The sequence below is a fragment of the Megalobrama amblycephala genome, linkage group LG10, assembly GCF_018812025.1.
Source record: "Megalobrama amblycephala isolate DHTTF-2021 linkage group LG10, ASM1881202v1, whole genome shotgun sequence".
NCBI classification, from domain to species: Eukaryota; Metazoa; Chordata; class Actinopteri; order Cypriniformes; family Xenocyprididae; genus Megalobrama; species Megalobrama amblycephala.
The window spans coordinates 7,048,292-7,071,877 of record NC_063053.1 but is presented as its reverse complement, the minus strand read 5'-3'; the positions used below and the strand labels follow the sequence as shown (position 1 = coordinate 7,071,877).

The window sequence follows — 23,586 nt, the reverse complement described above, 5'->3', positions numbered from 1 at the left end:
ATCAGTACATTTCATAACTGCTGATTGTCCTTGTAGAATCCAGAAGCATATGAAAAACAGAATATTACAAAATTCCCAGTCAATTCAATCAACCACTGACAGAAGTCATATTCATCCCAACACGTACATGGTACATACTGCATTGACAATTTACAAATCAGACCTCAGTTAGTGTTGTTAAGAACAAGCAGTCCAAAAGTAAATACAATTGGTAAAAGTGACACTTCCAGAACAAAATGTTTCTGAAAACGATTATGGCATTGCAAAGTCTAAAATGTTTGGCAAAATGCAAAAAAATTGCCTTGAACTGCGTACAGTTACATGAAAATGATTGGCTTAAGCATTTACTGCAGTGCTTCATGGATGAGCAAACAAAAAAAACATTCCACACAATTCTCTAACGCTCACGTGACTCATTCATCCTCCATCACGGAGAAAAACTAATGCTCTTGGCTTTCATTTTTGCACAGACTGATAAGTTCAGAGTTTACACAGTGTAAAGAACAATTACATCTAAAAATGACAAAAACGTACAGGTCATTCACATGCAGTGTGACCCCTCACTCTCTCACTCTCTCACTCTCTCACTCTCTCACTCTCTCACTCTCTCACTCTCTCACTCTCTCACTCTCTCACTCTCTCACTCTCTCACTCTCTCACTCTCTCACTCTCTCACTCTCTCACTCTCACACACACACACACACAAATACTCCATTTAAAGGGATAGTTCACCCAAAAATAACAATTCTGTCATCATTTACTCACCCTCAAGTTGTTCCAAACCTGTATAAATTTCTTTGTTCTGTTGAACACAAAACAAGATATTTGGAACAATGTTTGAAACCAAGCAAATCTCTCCCCCCCCCCCCCCCCCATTGACTATCATAGTATTTTTGTTCCTACTATGGTAGTCAATGTGGGGGCGAGATCTGCTTAATTACGAACATTCTACAAACGTTCAGACAAAGGATGATATTTGGAAGAATGTTTATAACCAAGCAGATCTCACCCCCCATTGACTACCAAAGTATTTTTTTCCTACTATAGTAGTCATTCACACAAACGAAGATAGTTGGAAGAATGTTTGTAACCAATCAGATCTTGCCCCCCATTGACTACCATCGTAGGAAAAAAATACTATGATAGTCAATGGGGGGCGAGATCTGCTTGGTTACATTCTTCCAAATTCTTACTTTTGTGTGAATGTTTGTAATAAAGCAGATCTCGCCCGCATTGACAACCATCATATTTTTTTTCCTACTATGGTAGTCAATGGGGGGCGAGATCTGCTTGGTTACAAACATTCTTCCAAATAACTTCCTTTGTGTTCAGCAGAACAAAGAAATTTATACAAGTTTGGAACAACTTGAGGGGGAGTAAATGATGACAGAATTTTCATTTTTGGGTGAACTATCCCTTTAAGGTAGTTTCGTTCTCCCATTGTCCGCCATCAGCATCAAAAGCTTCTGCCATTTGCAGGATGTAGTTCAGTGATCAGTGTAAATTCAAATGAATTTGTATGTGTTAAAAGTGTGGTTGATACAGAGCTACGCGTCCACTAAGGCAACCTGATGCAAACTGACAGTGAGTGGGCGAGAACTTTGAGGTGAGCACCACGTCGCTGTGAGAGTAGATGGAGCGGACCTCCCGCAGCAGAGCCGTCCGCACAGGCATGCAGTCCGTCAGCTCAGCGCAGTGCTCATCGAACGCCAGCAAGCGCACGCCGTAACCGTACGGCGAGCAAATGAGGCGGCCGTCAGGACTGAAGCACAGCTCTTTAATGTAGCCGCGGCCGACATTAGCCTCCTCGATGTAGTGCGTGAGACGCAGAGAGCAGCGAGGAGACACTGGTGGTCGAGGTGGAGCTCCTTCTTGAAACTCATACACGCACGTCCACTGAGAAACATAGAAAGACACAGAAATGAGTTGAAATTCATTTTGCTGTCAGCCTGTACGTTCCACATTGGTTTAGGTTTCATCACTGACCTCTTGGTCGTCCATGTTGCTGGAGCAGCGTAACAGTGTGGCCCAGCCCTTAGGATGCAGTTGCAAGGAGGTGATGCAGTTCCCACGATCCCGCTCACCCGGGATCTCTGGGGTTAATACCTCAAGACTGTTTCTGGGTGACAAACCTGGGAAAAGACAAAATGTGAATAAAATGTGAGTAAAAACCTGTAGTTGGTTAAAAGAAAAGTATACAATCATAAAAAAAGCACAAAAAGACTAAACTACTTATGCATGTACAAATGTCATAATTCATTCTAATTGGGTTTTACCCTCTCTGTGTGGATGGGTTTTGCTGTCAATGGTGTGACGAGAACCACCTGACCTGGAACCTGCTGATGAGCCTTCTGAGAGAAAAAAAGAGATGATAATAATAAAAATAGGTACAAGATTCACCACACAATTAACCTGTATAGTTCACTGTGTCATATCAGGCTGTATTATAGGTTTTTGCACCAATCAGAGCTGAATTAAGAATGTCTTTACATTCCAGTTCAGTTCCTGAGGTAGCAAATGAAATGATAATTTATATTTAAAACTTGCCAACCTCAAACTTTTGAACAGAAGTTTATGTTATTGTTATTAGTTAATGAAATTAATGAAACACCTAATTTAAGCAACTTTGTGATGAATTTCTCAATACAGTAAATAAAGTAAAAATTAATCCAACTCATGAACAAAGGAAGATCATTCTTAAATTCTGAATTTTGCCCAACCCTGCCTGTAGCACATATGAACTTTTGACTACTGATCTATTTCCATGTCACCTGCATATCTCCAAATTTCAAATTTCTGGATTCTTCATTTCCGACTCACATATACCTTATTTATGATTTATGTATGTACCTGTGCTGAGCGGAGCCCTGCGGGCCCGTAGGATGCGGTAGCTCCCGACCTCAAGGCTCTGGGTGAGGTCAAGGTCATGTAAGATGAGCAGGTAACCAGAGGATGTTGAGATCAACATCTTACTGCAGTCTGGAGTCAGACGCATCCGCATTAGATAGCGCGTGTGGAAAAACTTCTTGTGTGGACAGCCATCTTCTGTGAACCTAAATGCATAGAAAATACAATGACACACAGTCATTATACATGCAATCCTAATTAAGATGGCTAGAAAACACACAGAATCTTATGTTGTGTTCACACACGTAGTTTGGTTTTCATGGTTCTTTTGGTCCAGACCAAAAGATGAAATTATATATTTAGTCTTGGTTCGCTAAGCATTAACACTACCATTTTTAAAGGAATAGTTAACACAAAAAAAAGACCTTCATTCATCTTTGGAACACAAATTAAGATATTTTTGATAAAATCCGACGGCTTAGTGAGGCCTGCATTGCCAGCAAGATAATTAACACTTTCAGATGCCCAGAAAGCTACTATACAGAAAGCTACTAGACATATTTAAAACAGTTCATGTGACTACAGTGGTTCAACCTTAATGTTATGAAGCGACAAGAATACTTTTTGTGCGCCAAAAAAACAAAATAACTTTATTCAACAAAATAACAACTTTATTCAACAATATCTAGTGATGAGCAATTTCAAAACACTGCTTCATGAAGCTTTGAAGATTTACAAAATCTTTAGTTTCGAATCTGTGGTTCAGAGCATGTATCAAACTGCCAAAGTCACGCCCCCCAGAGGTGAACCACTGAAATTTCGAACACTTATGACCTAACAAAGCCTCGTTTACTGAAATCACGTGACTTTGGCAGTTTGATACATGCTCTGAACCACCGATTCAAAAAAAAAAAAGATTCGTAAAGCTTCGAAGCTTCATGAAGCAGTGTTTCCAGGCCATCTCGCAATGTGTCCAGACAGGTGAAACAATATTTTTGTAAGTTGGATTCATAAAGACTGAATTTGTTTCTAAAAGAATGATTCAGTGATAGATACATTTTTAACTGTAATTTGTTGCCACCTAATGGCGTAACAATGCAATTGATACAGTGGTTATTAGAAGCACTTTCAAAAGGTGATTTATCCTATTTTGATCAGTAAAGAAGACGTTTGACAAGATTGTTTGTGAAGCTGTTTATATCTAAATATGACAACTCTGTCGAGATCAACGGCAGCGTGAACGGAGATTTGAATGTCGTGATTTTATTTTTGTTGAATCGTTGTCATTTAGGAATTAGATCATGTGGGTGATGAAATCGAGAATGCTCTTTTAAAGATTAATAATCGTGCAGCTTGCCTTTGTGCGCTCTCTATCCATTGATATCTGACGTATATGAGCGTGAGCGCTTTTCAGTACATTCAATGGTAAAATATTCATGAGGGGAAATATCTCTATTAAAGGATACGCTCCTCGCAATTCGGTTATTGTAGTTATTGTGGTTATTGTAGTTCTAGACTAAATGTGAACATCTACTCATCTCACTTGCACAAAAACATTCAGTATTCCTCAAAATGAATAAAAACAGTGAAATGCAATCTCAGAATTTTTGCAAACCTGTAATAATTCACTATATTAAATTACACAAATATACTTTATGTATTTAATCTCAATTATTAACCAATGTCTCTGCTGCTGACCTTCAATATATCTAATTCAGCCATACTAATAAGCAGAAATACTTTAGATTAGATTTAGAAATAAGAACTAGAACTTCCTTCTCCTGTATCCTATTCTTCTTAAATCCAGAACGGCAGCACATCTGAAAGGTTTGTTTGAGCTGCGCCCTCTACTGTACAGGTGTACATATGCTTTTCCTTCAGCCTGAGGCTTATTGATTTCACTTTTGGTGTGAAAGGGCCTTTTTTGCCAAAAATATAACTTTTTTGTTGTTATTAAAAAACAAACAAACAAGCAAGCCCAGCCCCGGTGAGAAAAAGTAACGCAAAAGTAAAGTAACGCATTACTTTTCATAAAAAGTAACGAAGTAACGCAATTAGTTACTTTTTTAGGGAGTAACGCAATATTGTAATGCATTACTTTTAAAAGTAACTTTCCCCAACACTGCCCCTAATAAGGTGGGTCTCGGTCTGCTTGTTTGGTGCATACCAGATTGCAGCTTTCACACTTGTTCTAAAAGAACCGCACTAACAGAGCAATTGCACCAGATTCCGTTTTATCAAACCAAACCTGCCAAGTGTGAACACACCCTTAATTAAGGCAGCTAGTTAACACTCCTAGTCACATATCACTATACGTACCTGTTAGTATCCCAGGTGATGACATTTCCGTCAAACCCTGACGTCACAAGCAGGCGGGTATGTGTATCATACTCAATGTTCTTGACCCAGCTGGCGTGGCCATGCAACGTGCACACCTTCGAGTTGAGTTTCCGCAAATCCCACAATGCAATGGTGGTGTCATCAGAGCAGGTCGCAAACAGCCGGTTGTCGAGAAACCTGAATAGTACACAACATCAACCATACAATTTTCCATGGCGGTTATCCTCATGAACTTTATTATAGTGCCAGACAGTATGTGTGTATGAGAGTGTTTGCGTGTGTAAGAGTCGGAAAAACAAAATTTGCATTATGCAAATCCTAGTATTCAACATGCAAACTGTTTTGAATTAGTTCTCTGAAAGAGCTTTTGCTCATGTAACTGACATTCCCTCACACTGCAATTGATTGTGACGTGTTCACATGTACCTTATGTTGTTCACACAGTCCTCGTGAGCCTCCACCAGTGTTTTAATATGTCTGGAAGAAACAGGGTCAAACAAAAGCACTTCAGTCTGCTCACAAGCGACCGTCAAAACTGACCTAGAAAAAAAACATAAGCGTGTTTGTCAATTAGGGGAACTTTTCTGTACCATAGATGTACCCTATTTTAAAAAATGGTTTTACTTAAAAAAAGAAAAGAAAAAAGGATCAATTCAATATATAGAATAGATAGCAAATGCATTTTATTGCATTGCTTTGATTAATTTATTTGAAACAGACTTAAAGGGTTAGTTCACGCAAAAATGAAAATTCTGTCATTACTCATCCTCATGTCGTTCCACACCCGTAAGACCTTCGTTCATCTTCAGAACACAAATTAAGATATTTTTGATGAAATCTGATGGCTCAGTGAGGCCTCTATAGAGAGCAAGTTAAATTACACTTTCAATGCCCAGAAAGGTAAAACTGCCAAAGTCACGTGATTTCAGTAAACGAGGCTTCGTTACATCATAAGTGTTTCGAAATTTCAATGGTTAACGTGACTTTGGCGCTCCGATACACTGATTCGAAACAAAAGATTTGTAAAGCTTCAAAGCTTCATGAAAGCAGTGTTTTGAAATCACCCATCACTAGATGTGGTTGAATAAAGTCATTATTTTGTTAATTTTGGTGCACAAAAAGTATTCTCATCGCTTCATAACATTAAGGTTGAATTGCTGTAGTCACATGATCTGTTTTAAATAGGTCTTTAATACCTTTCTGGGTGTTTGAAAGTCTAAATTAACTTGCTGTCAATGCAAGCCTCACTGAGCCATCGGATTTTATCAAAAATATCTTAATTTGTGTTCCGAAGATAAACGAAGGTCTTACGGCAGTGGAACGACAGGAGGATGAGTAATTAATGACAGAATTTTCATTTTTGGGTGAACTAACCCTTTAACATTCTCGGCACTGAAAATCTCTAATTGTCTAATATCTAAATTCTGTTTAAATACTAGGCCGCTGTTTTACAGGACATCACATCTCTATTGCATGTCTGCAAAATGTATTAACTCACTCATAACATTTAATTGACGCTTTAGTTTAAAACCTAGTTATTGTGCAATAAACTGGCCAGTGCCACCAAATGATCACCAAATGTTTTGTCATAATGTGAGCCATACTGTTTTTTTTCTTCCCGCTCTGCTTTTTCACCATGGCAGTCAACTCTGGAAATAATATACAAATTTCATTTTTGTTGACACTGCTTCCTATACTATACAAGAATGTCAGTTTTGCCTAGCTGAATGATACAGTGTAAAACGCTTACTTTAATCTAATTTTTATTCATTTTAAATATTCTTCTTATTTATTCAACTAATGTATATTAATTTAATTTGCATTATTTATTTTAATTCATTTTTAGTTATTTCAATATATTTAAAGGGTTAGTTCAGCCAAAAATGAAAATTATGTCATTAATGACTCACCCTCATGTCGTTCCACACCCGCAAGACCTCCGTTCATCTTCGGAACACAGTTTAAGATATTTTAGATTTAGTCCGAGAGCTTTCTGTCCCTCCATTGAAAATGTATGTACGGTATACTGTCCATGTACAGAAAGGTAATAAAAACATCATCAAAGTAGTCCATGTGACATCAGTGGGTTAGTTAGAATTTTTTGAACCATCGAAAATACATTTTGGTCCAAAAATAACAAAAACTACGACTTTATTCAGCATTGTCTTCTCTTCCGGAATCCTTTCCATTGAATCGATTCCATTGAATCGATTCCATTGAATCCTTTCATCTGTCGGCGCTGGTAATGCACTTTTACGTCGCCGTGGTTGTTTTTGGCGATTAGGACATCCGCGACATTTTGAAGCATCGAAAATACATTTTGGTCCAAAAATAACAAAAACTACGACTTTATTCAGCATTGTCTTCTCTTCCGGGTCTGTTGTCAATTCGTGTTCACGACTCTGCTTCTTCTTCTTCTTCTTTCCTGTTTTACGGCGGTTGGCATCCAGCTTATTGGTGCATTACCGCCCCCTTCTGCTCCAGAGTGTGGTTCACGACTCCGCAGTGACGCTGCTGACGTAAGACGCTACTGACGTGTTATCCAGTGTGCCCGAGCTTCGTTTACAGTCTGAGGGAGACGCACGCTGTATTCAAGCTATTCTACATTGTATTTTGGTATTGCTATATTTTTTAAAATGGTGCGTAAGTGTGCGTGTCGCGGATGTCCCAATCGCCAAAAACAACCACGGCGACGTAAAAGTGCATTACCAATGCCGACATTGGTAATGCAAAATTTATTTTCGATGCTTCAACAAATTCTAACTAACCCACTGATGTCACATGGACTACTTTGATGATGTTTTTATTACCTTTCTGGACATGGACAGTATACCGTACATACATTTTCAATGGAGGGACAGAAAGCTCTCGGACTAAATCTAAAATATCTTAAACTGTGTTACGAAGATGAACGGAGGTCTTGCGGGTTTGGAACGACATGAGGGTGAGTCATTAATGACATAATTTTCATTTGTGGGTGAACTAACCCTTTAATTACTCATTTTTATTATTTATTTGTACAATATTGTTTTCTATAAAGTTTTCCCTTGCACCCTCTTTTCTAGCCACACATTTTAATTTCCACACTAAAATAAATATAAAAAAAACTTTCGCATTACCATCAGTTTTCTCTCTGTGACATTGATTTGTTTTTGTTCATTACTTTTACAGTAGTTGTCATAAACCAATCAGTATTTGGTCCCACTTTATATTAGGTGGCCTTAACTACAATGTACTTACATTTAAAATTAATCATTTGATACCATGCACTTATTTTGTACATTCATGTTTTTACATTGTACTTATATTTAAAAAAAATACCTGCATCTGTAATTAATTTCTGTAATAACATCTATAATTACACTGTTGACCCATGCCTTAGACCCTAACCCACCCTTAAACCCACCTAACCTTACCCATATCCCACCTCAACAGCAGCAAAAGTGTTTTGCAATACATTATGAACACAATAAGTACATTGTACTTGTTTTTTGATGTAAAATGTAAAAACATGAATGTACAAAATAAGTGCATGGTATCAAATGATTAATTTTAAATGTAAGTACATAGTAGTTAAGGCCACCTAATATAAAGTGGGACCGAAAATTTTAATTCAAAAACAAATTTCTTTTTATTTTCATACATTAAAAATGAAGATTGTTAGTTAACGGTATCAAGCAAGTTGAAATGAAAAAAAGTTACCATCACACAATACCAAAAAAACACTTTTAAACTGCTCAAGGACATGTATTCCAGCACATATGATAACATACGACTAATTTAACAAAGAAGATGTTTTAATGTTTAGTCAAAAGTGCACATAATTGAAGAGACACTCATAACTGGACTGAGTACGGGACTCATGACAAGGGCAACACAGACTCAGCTCTTACCCGTCCGGGGAGTACTCCAAGTTGAAGACAGCCCCGTGAGTTTGTGTAGTGAGGTTCACCGAATCCGTAGCAGGGCTCATGGACGAATAAAGCCGTGTCATTGTACGGAAGTGATCCCGCGCGGGGTCTACGAACGGCCCCCTGCGGATTGTCCTCCTGCAAATCCACGAGAACAGAGAGTCGCAAGCGCTTGAGCTCCTGCATCCCGAGCCCGTCCCGCCGTCTGCGGCCAACTCGAGCCTCGAGCTGCCCTGCACCTCGGCACTCTCACAGCCCTCTTGCGGTGATGATGTTCTCGTGGAGCCTTTGTCTTCATCGCTGTCCTCCTCGTCCTCATCCTCCTCGCGCAGCAGATCAGCGCGCGGCTCCTCATTGTCGCTCGGCTGTCCCGAGCTCATTGTTGCGCGAATGTTGCTGGCGGCTCCGTTTTGAGACTCTTCCAAACTCACCCTCCTGCAGTGGGGGGACAGGCACTGGATCCGCGAACCAGGCCGTCTCGCAATGTGTGCAGATACTGCTTAAACATCCATTAATACAAACACTAGAGAACTGCGGATGTGTGCGGAATACAACAGACTACGTATTTCCGGTTCCTTCTCTGCATTAATTAAATCCGTAGATGTTTTTTTTTTTTTTTTTTTCTTTTTTACTATTTTTATACCAAAAAAGCACACCGCGCTTGCTTTTATATATATATATATATATATATATATATATATTTTATATATATATATATATATATATATATATATATATATATATATATATATATATATATATATATATATATATATATATATATATATAAAATGAAAATGCTTTTATTTAACTTTGGGATTGTGTTAAGTTTAAATATCCATATGTGGTAAGCATTTATTTACTTTTATAATCAGAAATGACTATCAATTTACTATATTCACTGAGTGAAAGTTTACTCACTGACTTGCATTTGATTTTCTAGTAGGATAAGACAAGTGTCATAAACAGCGCTACAAAATCCATTTCTAGAAAATTTAGAGAAGAGTCATTTATGTTCGATTCACATTACTAGTGAAGAAACGAAGCTTGATTCAATCGAAACATCACAGGCTGGCGCCACCTGCTGGTCAAAACGGTGTAAATGCAATGACAGCTCAGTCCAAAAAATGGATAATACCTTTTACAAATCAGTTGCAAATGTTTCACGAAAGTGTAATGTTTTAAATGTAATATACAAATAATTATATTTTGAAGCGTTTCAAAACAGTATGACGTAAATTCTGAAATCACGTGAGTTTGAAACAAGCTCCGAACCACTGATTCGAAACAAAGGATTCATTAAAGGGTTAGTTCACCCAAAAATGAAAATTATGTTATTTATTAATCTCCCTCATGCCGTTCCACACCCGTAAGACCTTCGTTCAACTTCGAAACACACAAATTTAAGATATTTTTGTTGAAATCCGATGGCTCGGTGAGGCCTGCATAGCCAGCAATGACATTTCCTCTCTCAAGCTCCATAAAGGTACTAAAAACATATTTAAATCAGTTCATGTGAGTACAGTGGTTCAATATTAATATTATAAAGCGACAAGAATATTTTTTGTGCACCAGAAAAAAACAAAATAACGACTTATTTAGTGATGGCCGATTTCAAACACTGCTTCATGAAGCTTCAGAGCGTTATGAATCTTCTGTGTCGAATCATGATTCGGATCGCGTGTCAAACCGCCAAACTACTGAAATCACGTGACTTTGGCGCTCCGAACCGCTGATTCGACACAAAAGATTCATAAAACTCCGAAGCTTACTGAAGCAGTGTTTTGAAATTGGCCATCACTATATAAGTCGTTATTTTGTTTTTTTGGCGCACCAAAAATATTCTCGTCGCTTTATAATAATAATATTGAACCAGTGTACTCACATAAACTGATGTAGATGTGTTTTTAGTACATTAATGGATCTTGAGAGAGGAAATGTCATTGCTGGCTATGCAGGCCTCATTGAGCCATCGTATTTCAACAAAAATATCTTAATTTGCGTTCCGACAAAGGTCTTACGTGTGTGGAACGGCATGAGGGTGAGTAAAAAATGACATTATTTTCATTTTTGGGTGAACTAACCCTTTAAGCACCGTTTCGAAAGCGTACAACTGACAACAGAATCCCAGTGTGTTCTTGAGAAAATGATTTATTAAAGGCTTCCAAATTCTGAGAGAGAACAAAAATATCCACAAAGCAGGTTCTGTGTTTAGAATGATAATCATTATCTTGTTAAAATTAAAATAAAATCACTTCAATCACTGCATCAGTAAAGTAAGTTCTATTCACTAAACTTAAAGGAACTTTTATGAGGTATAGTTATGCAAAACGTGTTAGTCAGCAGAAGTAAGAGCTATAGTAACTAGTAAATACTATAGTAAGAAGTAGCTGAATTCAAATCTGAAACCCTGAGATGCTGCATCTCATCCTCTGCTGGATGTGGTTGTCATACATTTGCTGCATAATCTTTTCAGTGCCACATAATAGTATGACAAAACCCATTGTACTGCATTGGTATCATTACTTTCTTAAACTCTCAAGGGGGATAATATACACAAAAATGAAAATTCTGTCATAATTTAATCACCCTCATTTTGTTATAGTGTGGAGCACAAAATAACATTTAGTAGAATGTTGGTAACCAAACAGTTTTGGTAACCATTGACATCCACTATATGGAACATTTCTCAAAATATATGCTTTTATGTTCCACAGAAGAAAGAAAGTCATTCAGGTTTTGCATAAATGATGACAGAATTTTTTCAGTGAACACTCCCTTTACAGACCATAACTCCCTACAACATATCTCTAACTCTCTGGGATTGGCTCTCTATCATGCTGTCGTAGACTGAGCGATACACACTGAGGACCTCGAGCGCCGTGGGCCGCATGTGAGGCTCCTTCCTCTTGCATTCTGTGTAGATCTGAAACAAGTGGAAATGAATGACATCACTTCCCAGGACATTCCCTAAAAGGAAACGTGTCACATCTGGAATCTTCCAGATGTCCGTCTTTTCATCGTAACCAGGCATGGCTTCATCTGAGAACTGAACATCCTCGCCATAAGGCCACAATTGCTCGGGGGCAACAAAGTCCCCGGTGAGCTCATGGTGACCGCATTTCACCCCTTGGCTTCCCCTCTTTACCTCAGGCAACGCATCCAGGTCGTTAGCCAAAAGACGCATATCGGATGCGAGAAGAAACTGGCTGAGAGTTTTGTGCAGGTCGTTGGAGTCACACATGACTCGGATGCCCACTGGACTGCTGTGAAGGTATGCCAGGAAGGCGACGTAGTCTATTGCCAGCTGTAGTCGAGTATGCCAAGAGTTTCTCCACTGATATCGGTCTTGCGCAAGAGTGGCATCGAGCATTAGTGCTGATCCAAGAGGGTGGTACTCCGTGACAAACACACCATCCTCCTCACACGCCCCTACAAGCGTCACGACGTGGGCGCTCTGCAAGGCACGTAGCATTGACAGTCCGTGGAGGAAATCATCTGTATACTGCTCTGATGACAAGACAGAGAGCGCCACCTTCTGCCCTCGCCACTCCGACAGATACACCTAGAAAACACAATTATGCATCAGTGTAAGTCTCTAAGGATGTATTAAAGGGTTAGTTCACCCAAAATGAAAATAATGTCATTAATTACTCACCCTCATGCCATTCCACACCCATAAGACCTTCATTCATCTTCGGAGCACAAATTAAGATATTTTAGTTGAAATCCGATGGCTCAGTGAGGCCTGCATTGGGAGCAATGACATTTCCTCTCTCAAGATCCATTAATGTACTAAAAACATATTTAAATCAGTTAATGTGAGTATTAATATTATAAAGCAACGAGAATATTTTTGGTGCGGCAAAAAAAAAAAAACATAAAAAAATAACGACTTATATAGCGATGTCCGATTTCAAAACACTGCTTCATGAAGCTTCGGAGCGTTATGAATCTTTTGTGTCGAATCAGCGGTTCGGAGCGCCAAAGTCACGTGATTTCAGCAGTTTGGCGGTTTGACACATGATCTGAATCATGATTCGACACGCTGATTCATAATGCTCCGAAGCTTCATGAAGCAGTGTTTTGAAATCGACCATCACTAAATAAGTCATTATTTTGTTTTTTTGGTGCATCAAAAATATCCTCGTCACTTTATAATATTAATATTGAACCACTGTACTCACATGAACTGATTTAAATGTTTTTAGTACCTTTATGGATGTCATTGCTCTCTATGAAGGCCTCACTGAGCCACCGGATTTCAAGTAAAATATCTTAATTTGCATTCCGAACATTAAAGAAGGTCTTACGGGCGTGGAACGGCATGAGGGTGAGTAATAAATGACATTATTTTCATTTTTGGGTGAACTAACCCTTTAATTGAAAATAGCCTTCACTATATATTTTTTTATTTCCTTCAAATGGCACGTTTTTAAATAATGGATTCAAATGTGGGCTTAATTAAGTTTATATATATGTAATAATCATTTTTCGATTAATAGATTAAAAAAAAAAAAAAAAAATCAACAGATTAATCAATCATCAAAACAAAGGCTAGTTGCATCTTCTCACCTTCTTTACAGCTCCTTGTCCGATGAGCTTCACACGGCGGACCTCAGCGCGAATTTCCGGGCATCGGAGCCAAGGAGTACAGGCGGTCATTGTGCCCACTTTAAAGTGTCGAAGCGGGCACTGCGTGTGTGCTGAGAGAGGGTTAGTGTCCTGATACAGGGCATCTAGATAGAAATACAGCAGCAGATTGGCGCAAAGGAGAGCTGCCAGGCAAAGCAACACTGCGGGCAGTCCACACCTCGCCCCAGTGATGCCATAGACAGCAGTGCCACCCATACTGACATCTTAACCTATCGATTGAAACATATGAAGAGATTTCAGACAATTATTAAGTGGGAAATGAGAACATATATAAGAGGTTTGGGTTATTTGAAGATAACACCATAACAGATGACACCTTTATAGAGTTTTAAAATGCTTTTTTGTGAGAGATTTTGGGAGTGCTTAAGTGCCTTATATTGGAGTGTCATCTGTTATAATGCATTTTGTCTAAATTATCAATGCTACTCGCTGCATTTTTAAACGGACTAGTGATTTGAGCACTGAAAAAAACATTTAACACAGAGATTTGTCTAATATGATTTCGTGAATTAATGCCTTTAACACACCAGTTTGCATTAGTATAAGTGTACTGGTTCACCAGCCGGAGACACAATGTCCTTCAATTCATGCGATCCTATTGCAATTCCTCTCTTCTGTGCAAGTGTTGAATAGTTGGCTCAGATTCCACGCTGTCCAATTTCTCTGTTGTGTTTTTCCGGATTGTCTCGCTCTATGGAATTATTAAAAGAGCAGCGCACTGGATCCCAGAGTCACATCGCCATCTAGCGGCATCATGGTGTAACAACCTCCCAATCCTGAGGGCGATAACATAACACTACTGATGTAGAGAGAAAAAAAGTTTCCTAAGACAAATTTCGGCAAAAATTGAAGCACTTTAGTATGAGCAGAAACCTTGGCACAATCAAAATCCTTCCCAAGCGTGCCACTGAGATTTAGGTTTGAACTTCTGACCTCTGTTTCGGGTCTCCCCTCAACGTTTTCAAAGGCATAAATAAATTAATGAAGGAATGAACGAAGGAAGTGACTCATAGGCTACTTAATTAATATGTTGTATTTGGTTTGACATCTTTAGGTCAAACAGTCTTGGAGTTAAATGCATTAAATTATATTCCATATAAAGTACCTAAGGAATATTCTTTAAAAAAAAAAAAAGAAAAAAAAAAGAAAAACATATCTTCTCATTTTTTTGGCCCATTTTACCTGAATGTTGTGCTGTGGCTCAAGAAGGGACCTGCTGATACTCTAACTCTCATGGTTTTAAAACAATTTTTTATATTTTTTCACTATATATATATATATATATATAAAAGAGACCCATGCTAATTTGTAAAAATAGCATTAGATCTCAGCCTATTTGATGGTATTATAAGTCATTTACCAAAACGTGGCCCATTTTAGCTGACTTCACCCTATGTCTAACCCAGGAGCTGGGTAACACAAAAACTACCCAAACACTGGAAAATAACCCAAAAAAATGACCCAAAAGGTTTAACCCAGAACTTGGATAGAAAAGATTTACAGTATTGGCCTTATTATAAGGTCTAAAAGTGTGTGTGTGTGTGTGTGTATACAGTGGCCCCAAAAAGTATGTGGACACTTAAGCCACAATCAAACATGTATAAATGTTTTTGTAGGTCTATTGTATAGAAAAAAATGAAATAGGGGTATATATTTTAAGGAAATACAGCACAAAATGGACACTTTCTGACTGACAGAAGTTGAGGTTATAGTTCTGAGAAAAGCTAGTATTTGTCTGCAGATGCCACATGGTTTGATGTTTTGTATCTAATGCAATGAAATTCTATTTTTAAGTTCCCAAAATACTTTTTATGGCCACGTTTTTCCTATAGGCTACTACACAGTTTACTTCTAGCACTGTTAGTGCATATTAATTTTTTTTTTTTTTTTTTTTTTTAAAGACATTTATTTTTTTCATATCAATAGCCTATATGGAAAGTAGTATAGCCCACTTCAAGATGGCTCTGCCCATTACTATGAATTTTCCTCCAGCCAAACAATTTTCCCAAAATTGGGTAAAAACCCATTTCACACGTTAGGTGCTTTTGTTATTAGTTATACACACTATGTTCTTTGACCCACACGTGAGTTATCTTTTATTCATAAGAGAACACAAGTCGGCTTCCACAGTTTCCATGGATAACGTTTATTAAATATTAAAGAATGTGGTGTCGAATTAACACCCTTATGCCACAAACCCTTTATCAGAAGATCAGGGTAGACCTTTAATGTCGTGGCAATGCACTTTACCAGGAGCACACTCTAATTTCAGGCAAACAAAATTTGTATAATGTAGATTTTTAAAGGCAGAATGGAGCGACGCACATCCAATGCTGAGGAGGACCGAGGAGAGAGGAGGAGAGTGAGGTTCCGCGTCGCGTCCGCGCACAGCGGTCGCGTCCTGCAGGAGGTGTTCAGAGAGCACGCGCTCGAAGACTCCGCGGACACGGACACAACTGTGAGCTCAGAGCCAGAGCAGGAGCGCGCGAGCTCGCCCGTCATCTCGGAGGCGAACAGCCATCTGAGCGGCCTGGTGGGACCAGAACCGGACGACAGCGGGAGCGAGCCTGACGAGCTGCTCATGTACGCCAGTGCGACCAAGGAGAAGCTTTTCACCGGAAAACGCGTGAACATCTTCAGCAAGAACGGAACTATTCGGGGCGTGAGAGACAAAGTGAGCGCGGGACAGGTGCTGTTTAACAACCTGTCCAAAATGTATGGGGTAAGTTTTATTTAGAGCAATAGAATGACATTTATTGATGTTTAAAACAGCTGTAAACGGATTTTAATGAATGAGAGAAGAAAAGGAGAATGAGGTGTGAGTTTCTGTAGCTGGAAAAAGGAACTCAATCACCCTTATTAAGGCATTTAGGATTAATGACTGACTAATTGATGTACGAAAGAGGCTATGTTTACATTTCAAGAACATGTCCAAGTTATATTTCACCCCAAAATCACAAGAGATAAGAAATCATAACGTGCTTAGAAAAATAAAGCCTGTATAGGACTCTTCTACAATGTGTTATAATTAAGCTCGAGGCATTTTTTTTATGCAAATTGATTTGATTTCATGAAATGTACCCAAAGGTCATATAATTGCCACGTTCAGAGGAAAATTAGGCTATAGAATGCTTATTTATAATTATTCCCGATTATCAGTGGATTGTTTATTATTATAAGAATTATTATATTTCATTACCAGGAAGTGATTCCAAGTGTTACAACCAGTTAAAGGTGTTCTTTATTCTCATTCTTTATTATTAATTATATTTAAGCATTTTAAAATCAATAGCATTTATAAATAGATATTTGTTGGCTTCTTTACCTTCACTACCCAGGCCTTTTTCTTCTTCTTCTTCTTTTTTTTTTTTAAATAAAATGTTTAATTTTGTAAAGAAGTTCTTGTGTGATGCAATTTATGTTTGTGTACAAAGTTAATTTTAGATCAACATTTTTTTTTTATTTATTTTTTTTTTTATAAATATATTCAGTGAGGTTCAAACTTGACTGCTAGAATACATATTCTTCACTTCAAGATGTTTTGGCATAGTGTTTTCTATTTACTGTTACTATAATTAACTTGTAGGCCTGTATAATTTACTCTTGAAAAAAAAATCTTAAATTAATTTGTATTAATTGTCCTCCTAATTCTATAACAAATGTCAGATTTATAATTATGACTCTATACTAAGTTACTAGTTGCCAGTTGTTATATTATTGAGGACTGTTAAACGATTGATCTATAATATCTAATAAATATGTGTCTCTCAAAGGACTCGCATATTTTGAACCGGCCTAAAAGACCATGAGATGGCTTGCAGCAGAGGATGCTGGGTTACAAAATAGGGCGTCACCCTGGGTGGATGTGCAACAGACTAAAGCGAGTGAAAGTGATGAACAGCGGCCAACGTTTTTGCTTTTATGTGTTTTTCAATATTTGTGTATATTGTAGTTCTGTAAATATATTTTTATATGAACTTTTTGCATAAGCATTTTTGAATTAAAGAACTGAAAGGATCTGTAAAGTCAACTGGTTGCTTGGAATGTTCTTTTTGCCTATGTTTGGAGTGCCTTTTCTTTATTTTGACCTTTCATTGTTTGTGATAAAATTGTGATTTTTTTTTTTAGAAAATAAGATGTTTTTATATATATATATATATACACACTGTTAATTTTTAATGCAATAAAAACAAAAAAGTCACACCAACCTTTTTATTTTTCTTAATATTTTCTTGAATCTTTGAATAATTATGCAGAAGCAATTAACTTGAACTTTATAAATTAAAGGGATAGTTCACCCAAAAATGAAAATTATCCCATAATTTATTCACCCTCAAGCCATCCCAGGTGTATATGACTATCTTCTTTCAGTCAAACACAATCAGAGTTGTATTTAAAAATATCCTGGCTCTTCCGAGCTTTATAATGGGAGTGAATGGTGCCCAAGATTTTGAAGCCCAAAAAAGTGCATCAATCCATCATAATAGTAATCCATATGACTCCAGGGGGTTAATAAAGGCCTTCTGAAGCAAAGCGATGCGTTTTTGTAAGAAAAATATCCATAATTATAACTTTATAAAATGTAATTTTAGCTTTTAATGTAATTTTTAATGTAACTCAGATTGTGTTTGGCTAAAAGAAAAAACGTGCGAGTAAATTATGGGATAATATTTTTGGGTGAACTATCCCTATAAGTTCAACAAAAACAGCCGCTTCCTCCACACACATAACAATATTCAATAATATACAAGAATATATAAATATGAATAAAGGTTGCATTATTCAGCTTGATCCCAGAGAGGGATTCACTTTCTCTCACTCTCTGGGATCAAGCTTAGCATTATATTAGTGTGGCTGAGTTCATAGTATCTGATTATGTGTGCATTCCAATATCAAAAATGATTCTGCTAACCCAGTCCATCAAGTTCTATAATGGTTTTGTTTTTATTCTTCTGATTTACAGTAACTTTGATTTACAGCACTTTGACAGGCTAAGTGCATTACGTGCACATAAAATTGGATTTTCATCTGATCTTAGAGTGATCATTTCTTAGTTATCAAAAGACAGTAAGGAGAGCGAAGACTCCGTACAGAAGAGCACAGGGATAGGCCACCAGCAGCTGCTGCCCACTCATGTTAAGAGTGGAACTGAAGATCTTAGAAGCTGATAGACTGCACCAGCCAACCACAAACACGGCCAACAGCGTTCCCAAGAGCCCTCTGTATTAAAATAAAAGCCTTTTGTTATTCAAATGCAATGTACCTGAAATTATACACTCTTAAAAATAAAGTTTCCAAAAGGGGGTGTTTGCACTGAATGCCATAGAACCATTTTGGGTTCCCTAGCTGACTTGCTACTGCTACTAGATACGCAGACAGAGATGCTGCTCTAAGTATGTAGGATATGCTGATGCCGCCGCATGAATAAACACTCAAATCATGTAGCAGATCTAGACAGGTGGAGCTGGGGAGGTGGAGGGTTTCAAAGGAACTCTGATGGACTAACAAAAAATGAACACTGAACCAGACTATTTAAATGTTGATCAAGCAACCTCATTGGCTGCAAAATCAGAAAAAGCCAATCAGCTTGTGCCATGTGTTAATGGTGAGATAGCTTGCAGATTGATGTAAAGGACCTGTGCCATCTAGAGATTCATGACTGAACTAGATATCTTAATAATATAATGAACCTTTTTCATGCAATGGAAAGATTCCATGGATGTTAAAGGTTCTTCATGGAACCATAATCACCAATAAAGAACCTATCTTTAAGAGTGTATGGCAAATTTAAATAAATAATGTAGAGTTATGGATACTCACTGAAGTGAATAAACAACAGCAAAGGCAGAGAGCGCAACCATTGGCAGGAGACAGTATCCCAGGACACTCGCCACACATCCACAGGATATGCTGTAACTGCTCATCAGGTTCAACAGCATGTTCATGCCAACACATCCCAGAGCACTGATGCCATACACATATCCAAAGTGCGCTTTCCCTGCCTGCGGAGAGAATCCACACAAATACACAGGTACGTGCGCTGGACATTATGTTTTCGTTTCCTCTGTACAATATAAATCACTGTGTACCTCTAGTTATGGTTTCGCAAAAGGTTCAAGGTGTAGTTTGTACCATCAATAGTGTGGCTCCCAGAGCAATGCAGAAGAGAATAGGCCCAGTGAGGTCTGTCTCGTTCATAATACTGCCATCAGCAGGCTTCAGTGGATTTAACACAGTCAGAGTCTTCTGCCAGATATGGTCAAAGTTAATGCCCAATTCTGAGAAAAAACACATGCATTTTCATTTTGAAAATTACATTTTCTGCAAAAATTAAATAATGCAAGAATGTTTTTAAAGCTGAAGTATGTACGTTTTAAAACACTTTATCCTAAACCAGGGGTTCTGACCTCTGGCGCTTGAGGTCCAACCCTAATCAAACACACCTGAATAAGCTTATCTGTGTCTTCAGAATTACTAGAAAGTTACAGACAGGTGAATTGGTTCATGCTGACTCTTCAGGAAAATGGATCTTGAGGGCAAGAGTTGAGAATTTCTGTCCTAATTAATAGGTTATTTTTCTCAAAAATTATAAGCATCTCTGTGTCGCTATAAAAATTCCCCTATTTGTTTTGAGCAACCTGTAAGGTGCCACTAGCACAGAAGTCACTTTCAAACCATTCAGCTTTCTTTTGGTCAACGTGTGAACATCTTGAAACTGTTGTGAAATCTGCAAGGGTTTCTTTCACCTATGTGAAATTCCTGATATAATGATTCCTATTAAATCTCACTCTCAAAAATTAGCCGAAAAATGATAAATGTGACCGCCTCCTGACTCAACCAATGGTATGAGTCGCGGGCGTGGCTATATGTGGTTTTTTTTCAATTAAAGTCACCATGAAATCAAAATTGACAGTTCTTATTTTTAATGGAATATTGCAGTGTTTATCCGTGATTATCCAGTGATTATAAGATTTATCCGTGCACAACATATATTTTTTTTTAATTCATGTGCTCTCGTAATCTTTAATCAAAATATCTTCCCCTCCTTTTTGCAGCAACATCTCTTCTCTTTTATAATGACGAGTTTAGTGACATGAAGGTGGGACATCCTGTCACTCACATGACATCACAGCAATAGCAAACCACAATGATCCAATGAATTCCCGATGGGCAAAATCAAGTCATGCGTTTTCTTGTCCGAGAATCCATTTCACACTGTAAAAAAAATCCCAGTAAAATTTACGGTAAAAAACCAGCAGCTGTGGTTGCCAGAACTTTACCGTAAAACTACGGTAGCAACGTAAAAAAAAAATCTGTTAAATTTACGGTAAAATAACATATTTCATTAACTGATATAATGTTAATTTACCAACCTAATGAAGTACTAATATCTGTTTTGTACCTTTATAATACACTGACAGTCACCAAACACAGTGGTGATGAGAGTCACATGATGAATCCAAGTTCATCACAAGCAGCTTTTCCACAAGCTGAGGAGGACAACACTAACATATAGAAGGTGCACACAGTGTCATTCACACAAACACTAAACACCATCATGGTAACATGCATGAAATTTTAAAAATGCAATAAACATTAATTTAACAACATTAGATGTAACATAAAACCCTAATGTACATAACTGATTAGAAAAAAAATGAGAAAAACTAAGAAGAAACAGTTATTTCAACGAAAATATATCAAATGTGAAGTGTCACGCAGGGAATTGTGGGAATGTCAATTTACGGTTTTTCACTGTAAATTTTACAATGAATTGTCATTTTTCACTTCCAAAAACTGTGAATTTAACGGTATTTTACCGTAAAATTACATTAAATGTACCGTTAGATCTATTACAGTTATTCACCGTATATAGTACGGAAACTTTCTGTAAACCAATTGATAGTTTTTCACTGCAGCATTTTTACAGTCTTTTACTGTTAAAATCACGGTCATTTTCACTCACATATATGTCACAATAGGGGTAAAAAATGGCAACTTCCATTTCATGCAGACTTTAATGGATGACTAGAGGGCATATTCGAAAATGTGTTTTTCAATTTTTTTTTCTTTTCCATTTGGTAGTGCAGAAGTTACACACTTCAGCTTAAAGATGTTTTATTATAAATCATTTTTTTATTACCTTCTAAGAGTGGCGGTTCTTCCTCATATGAGTCTAGGTGTTCTGTTTGCTCGGGTGGCGCTACAGGCTGATACAGTTGTCCCGTATAAGATGCTGTAGTGGTATATTCATCTAAGTGTGCGGAATTATCACTGATAATCAGATGGTAAACAATGAATCACAACTGCACAACTAACACTTAAATTGCACACATTAATAAATGGTATATTAGACACATGTATGCAGTTAGCGATGTTACACTTACACTTCATGGTATTCTGGATTAACGTAGGCTGGATCATAGCAATATTCCTCTTCCTGCTGACCGTCCACATAATATCCAGACTGATAGAAGTCTTGGTCAAAGTTTTGAAAGTCTCCCATTCTGTTGAAAATAATGAGGCATGTGTACACAAGTTCAGTTGTGATGTGAACCAGTTCTGAATTTATAATCTTACCTTTATATGTCGTTTGAAGTCAGTCTGGCTTTGATTTGAAGATCTTGGTTTGTTTGAACAGAGGCTTTGCTTGGTCACTGAGCAGCTGTTTTGCTGTATGTGTGTATATGATCCTATTAATAGTTGTCTATATTTACTTGAGCAGCACTGTCACTGTGCTGGGAGGTCATGTTATAACGCCATCCTGATGATCTGTAGATCCGACCAATCTACTGACTGATAACATGCAGACCACTCATTGTTCAGTACAATTACTGTACAATTAAATGACATATTCTGTATCTGTTCATGAAAATGATTCTTGTAAAATGGTTACAGAAATTGAAGATAAACTTAAAATAAAGTGACAAACATTGTAGATTATGTATAATGCTTTATAACTAATACAGTGTTGGCTAAATGTTTGCAAAAACAATAAAAATGTCTGCATATAATGTTCACCTTCATACTTTTGTATGAGAAAAGGAACAAAAACAGTACATTTCCCCTTCTTTACAGTCACCATTAAATCAAAATTGACTATTCTTATTTTTTATGGAATATTGCAGTATTTATTATAAATGATTCATCAATGCACATCATTTTTTTTTTTATTCATGTGCTCTAATAATCTTTAATCAAAATAACTCCCCCTCCCTCTAGCAGCAACATCTCTTCTCTGATGTCGTGTTTACTGACGCGAGGAGGCGGGACAACCTGTCACTCACATGACATCACAGCAATAGCAAACCACAACCATCCAATCAATTCCCGATAGACAAAATCCATTCCTGCCCAACATTGTTCTTGTTCGAGAAGCCGTCACTCTTATATACATCACAACAGAAAAGAAAAAAAAAAATCGCAACCTCCATTGAATGCCTACTTTAATATGAGTCACCTACATGTAGTAAAGTATTTCTTACATTTTCAAAAATACATCAATACTTAGGAAAATTAGATTGCATGATAACAATTGTATCATCCTCCCTCAAAAACTATTTTAGTTACATTTAATTAATATGTTATTCATTGCATATGAAACAGTTCAAATATAAAAACTGTACCAGAAGATATAAATCATCAGCAAGTTCAAAATTATGGCCATGTTCAGTAAACTGCTAAACTTCTTTTCTGTGTTTTATTAAATACAGTTTGAATTGTTTGTTTGCAATAAAAAATATAGCCATTTAGAATTGAGGGTTGTGTCATGCCAATCCTTTTTAAATCTTTCCTGAATACAGATATTTATTTTACGCAATTTGTGTAATTT

General features: G+C 37.3%; 4 protein-coding genes across 5 annotated transcripts; 1 reads left to right on the top strand and 3 right to left on the bottom strand.

The window, feature by feature from the left end:
* Positions 1-833: 833 nt before the first annotated feature.
* Positions 834-9,673, bottom strand: wdr32 (WD repeat domain 32). Its single transcript, XM_048204223.1, has 7 exons — positions 9,081-9,673; positions 5,614-5,727; positions 5,167-5,364; positions 2,851-3,053; positions 2,277-2,351; positions 1,987-2,132; positions 834-1,896 (listed from the first exon to the last, which is right to left on the bottom strand). The coding sequence occupies exons 1-7, from the start codon at positions 9,476-9,478 to the stop codon at positions 1,525-1,527; spliced, it is 1,506 nt and encodes a 501-aa protein (XP_048060180.1). The 5' UTR covers positions 9,479-9,673; the 3' UTR covers positions 834-1,524.
* A 1,558-nt stretch (positions 9,674-11,231) lies between these two features.
* Positions 11,232-14,505, bottom strand: pomk (protein O-mannose kinase). Its single transcript, XM_048204222.1, has 3 exons — positions 14,282-14,505; positions 13,674-13,963; positions 11,232-12,663 (listed from the first exon to the last, which is right to left on the bottom strand). Exons 2-3 carry the CDS (start codon positions 13,947-13,949, stop codon positions 11,896-11,898), a joined length of 1,044 nt encoding a protein of 347 aa, XP_048060179.1. The 5' UTR covers positions 13,950-13,963; positions 14,282-14,505; the 3' UTR covers positions 11,232-11,895.
* A 512-nt stretch (positions 14,506-15,017) lies between these two features.
* On the top strand, positions 15,018-18,152 carry grxcr1b (glutaredoxin and cysteine rich domain containing 1 b). The gene is made up of 2 exons (XM_048206100.1): positions 15,018-16,476; positions 17,528-18,152. Exons 1-2 carry the CDS (start codon positions 16,066-16,068, stop codon positions 17,561-17,563), a joined length of 447 nt encoding a protein of 148 aa, XP_048062057.1. The 5' UTR covers positions 15,018-16,065; the 3' UTR covers positions 17,564-18,152.
* Positions 18,153-18,674: 522 nt separating this feature from the next.
* Positions 18,675-23,039, bottom strand: zgc:123321 (Protein YIPF5-like). 2 transcript variants are annotated; one of them, XM_048204220.1, is made up of 6 exons: positions 22,335-23,039; positions 22,142-22,261; positions 21,898-22,028; positions 19,887-20,032; positions 19,575-19,756; positions 18,675-18,974 (listed from the first exon to the last, which is right to left on the bottom strand). In XM_048204220.1, the coding sequence occupies exons 2-6, from the start codon at positions 22,258-22,260 to the stop codon at positions 18,812-18,814; spliced, it is 741 nt and encodes a 246-aa protein (XP_048060177.1). In that variant the 5' UTR covers position 22,261; positions 22,335-23,039; the 3' UTR covers positions 18,675-18,811. The 2 variants fall into 2 exon arrangements, with proteins under 2 accessions (XP_048060177.1, XP_048060178.1); XM_048204221.1 differs by lacking the exon at positions 22,335-23,039 and having other exon boundaries at positions 21,898-22,008.
* Between the last annotated feature and the right edge of the window lie 547 nt (positions 23,040-23,586).

Coding starts and splice junctions, on each gene's coding strand:
- wdr32 (XM_048204223.1), bottom strand. CDS start 9,478: ATGAGCTCGGGACAGCCGAGCGACAATGAGGAGCCGCGCGCTGATCTG. Junction 5,365..5,613: donor GACTGTGTGAACAACATAAG/GTACATGTGAAC, acceptor TGTACTATTCAG/GTTTCTCGACAACCGGCTGT. Junction 3,054..5,166: donor ATCACCTGGGATACTAACAG/GTACGTATAGTG, acceptor CTATGCATTTAG/GTTCACAGAAGATGGCTGTC.
- pomk (XM_048204222.1), bottom strand. CDS start 13,949: ATGGGTGGCACTGCTGTCTATGGCATCACTGGGGCGAGGTGTGGACTG. Junction 12,664..13,673: donor GACAAGGAGCTGTAAAGAAG/GTGAGAAGATGC, acceptor TGTGTTTTCTAG/GTGTATCTGTCGGAGTGGCG.
- grxcr1b (XM_048206100.1), top strand. CDS start 16,066: ATGGAGCGACGCACATCCAATGCTGAGGAGGACCGAGGAGAGAGGAGG. Junction 16,477..17,527: donor ACCTGTCCAAAATGTATGGG/GTAAGTTTTATT, acceptor TGTCTCTCAAAG/GACTCGCATATTTTGAACCG.
- zgc:123321 (XM_048204220.1), bottom strand. CDS start 22,260: ATGGGAGACTTTCAAAACTTTGACCAAGACTTCTATCAGTCTGGATAT. Junction 20,033..21,897: donor AGAACCGCCACTCTTAGAAG/GTAATAAAAAAA, acceptor GTTTTTTCTCAG/AATTGGGCATTAACTTTGAC. Junction 18,975..19,574: donor GCTGTTGTTTATTCACTTCA/GTGAGTATCCAT, acceptor ATTTTAATACAG/AGGGCTCTTGGGAACGCTGT.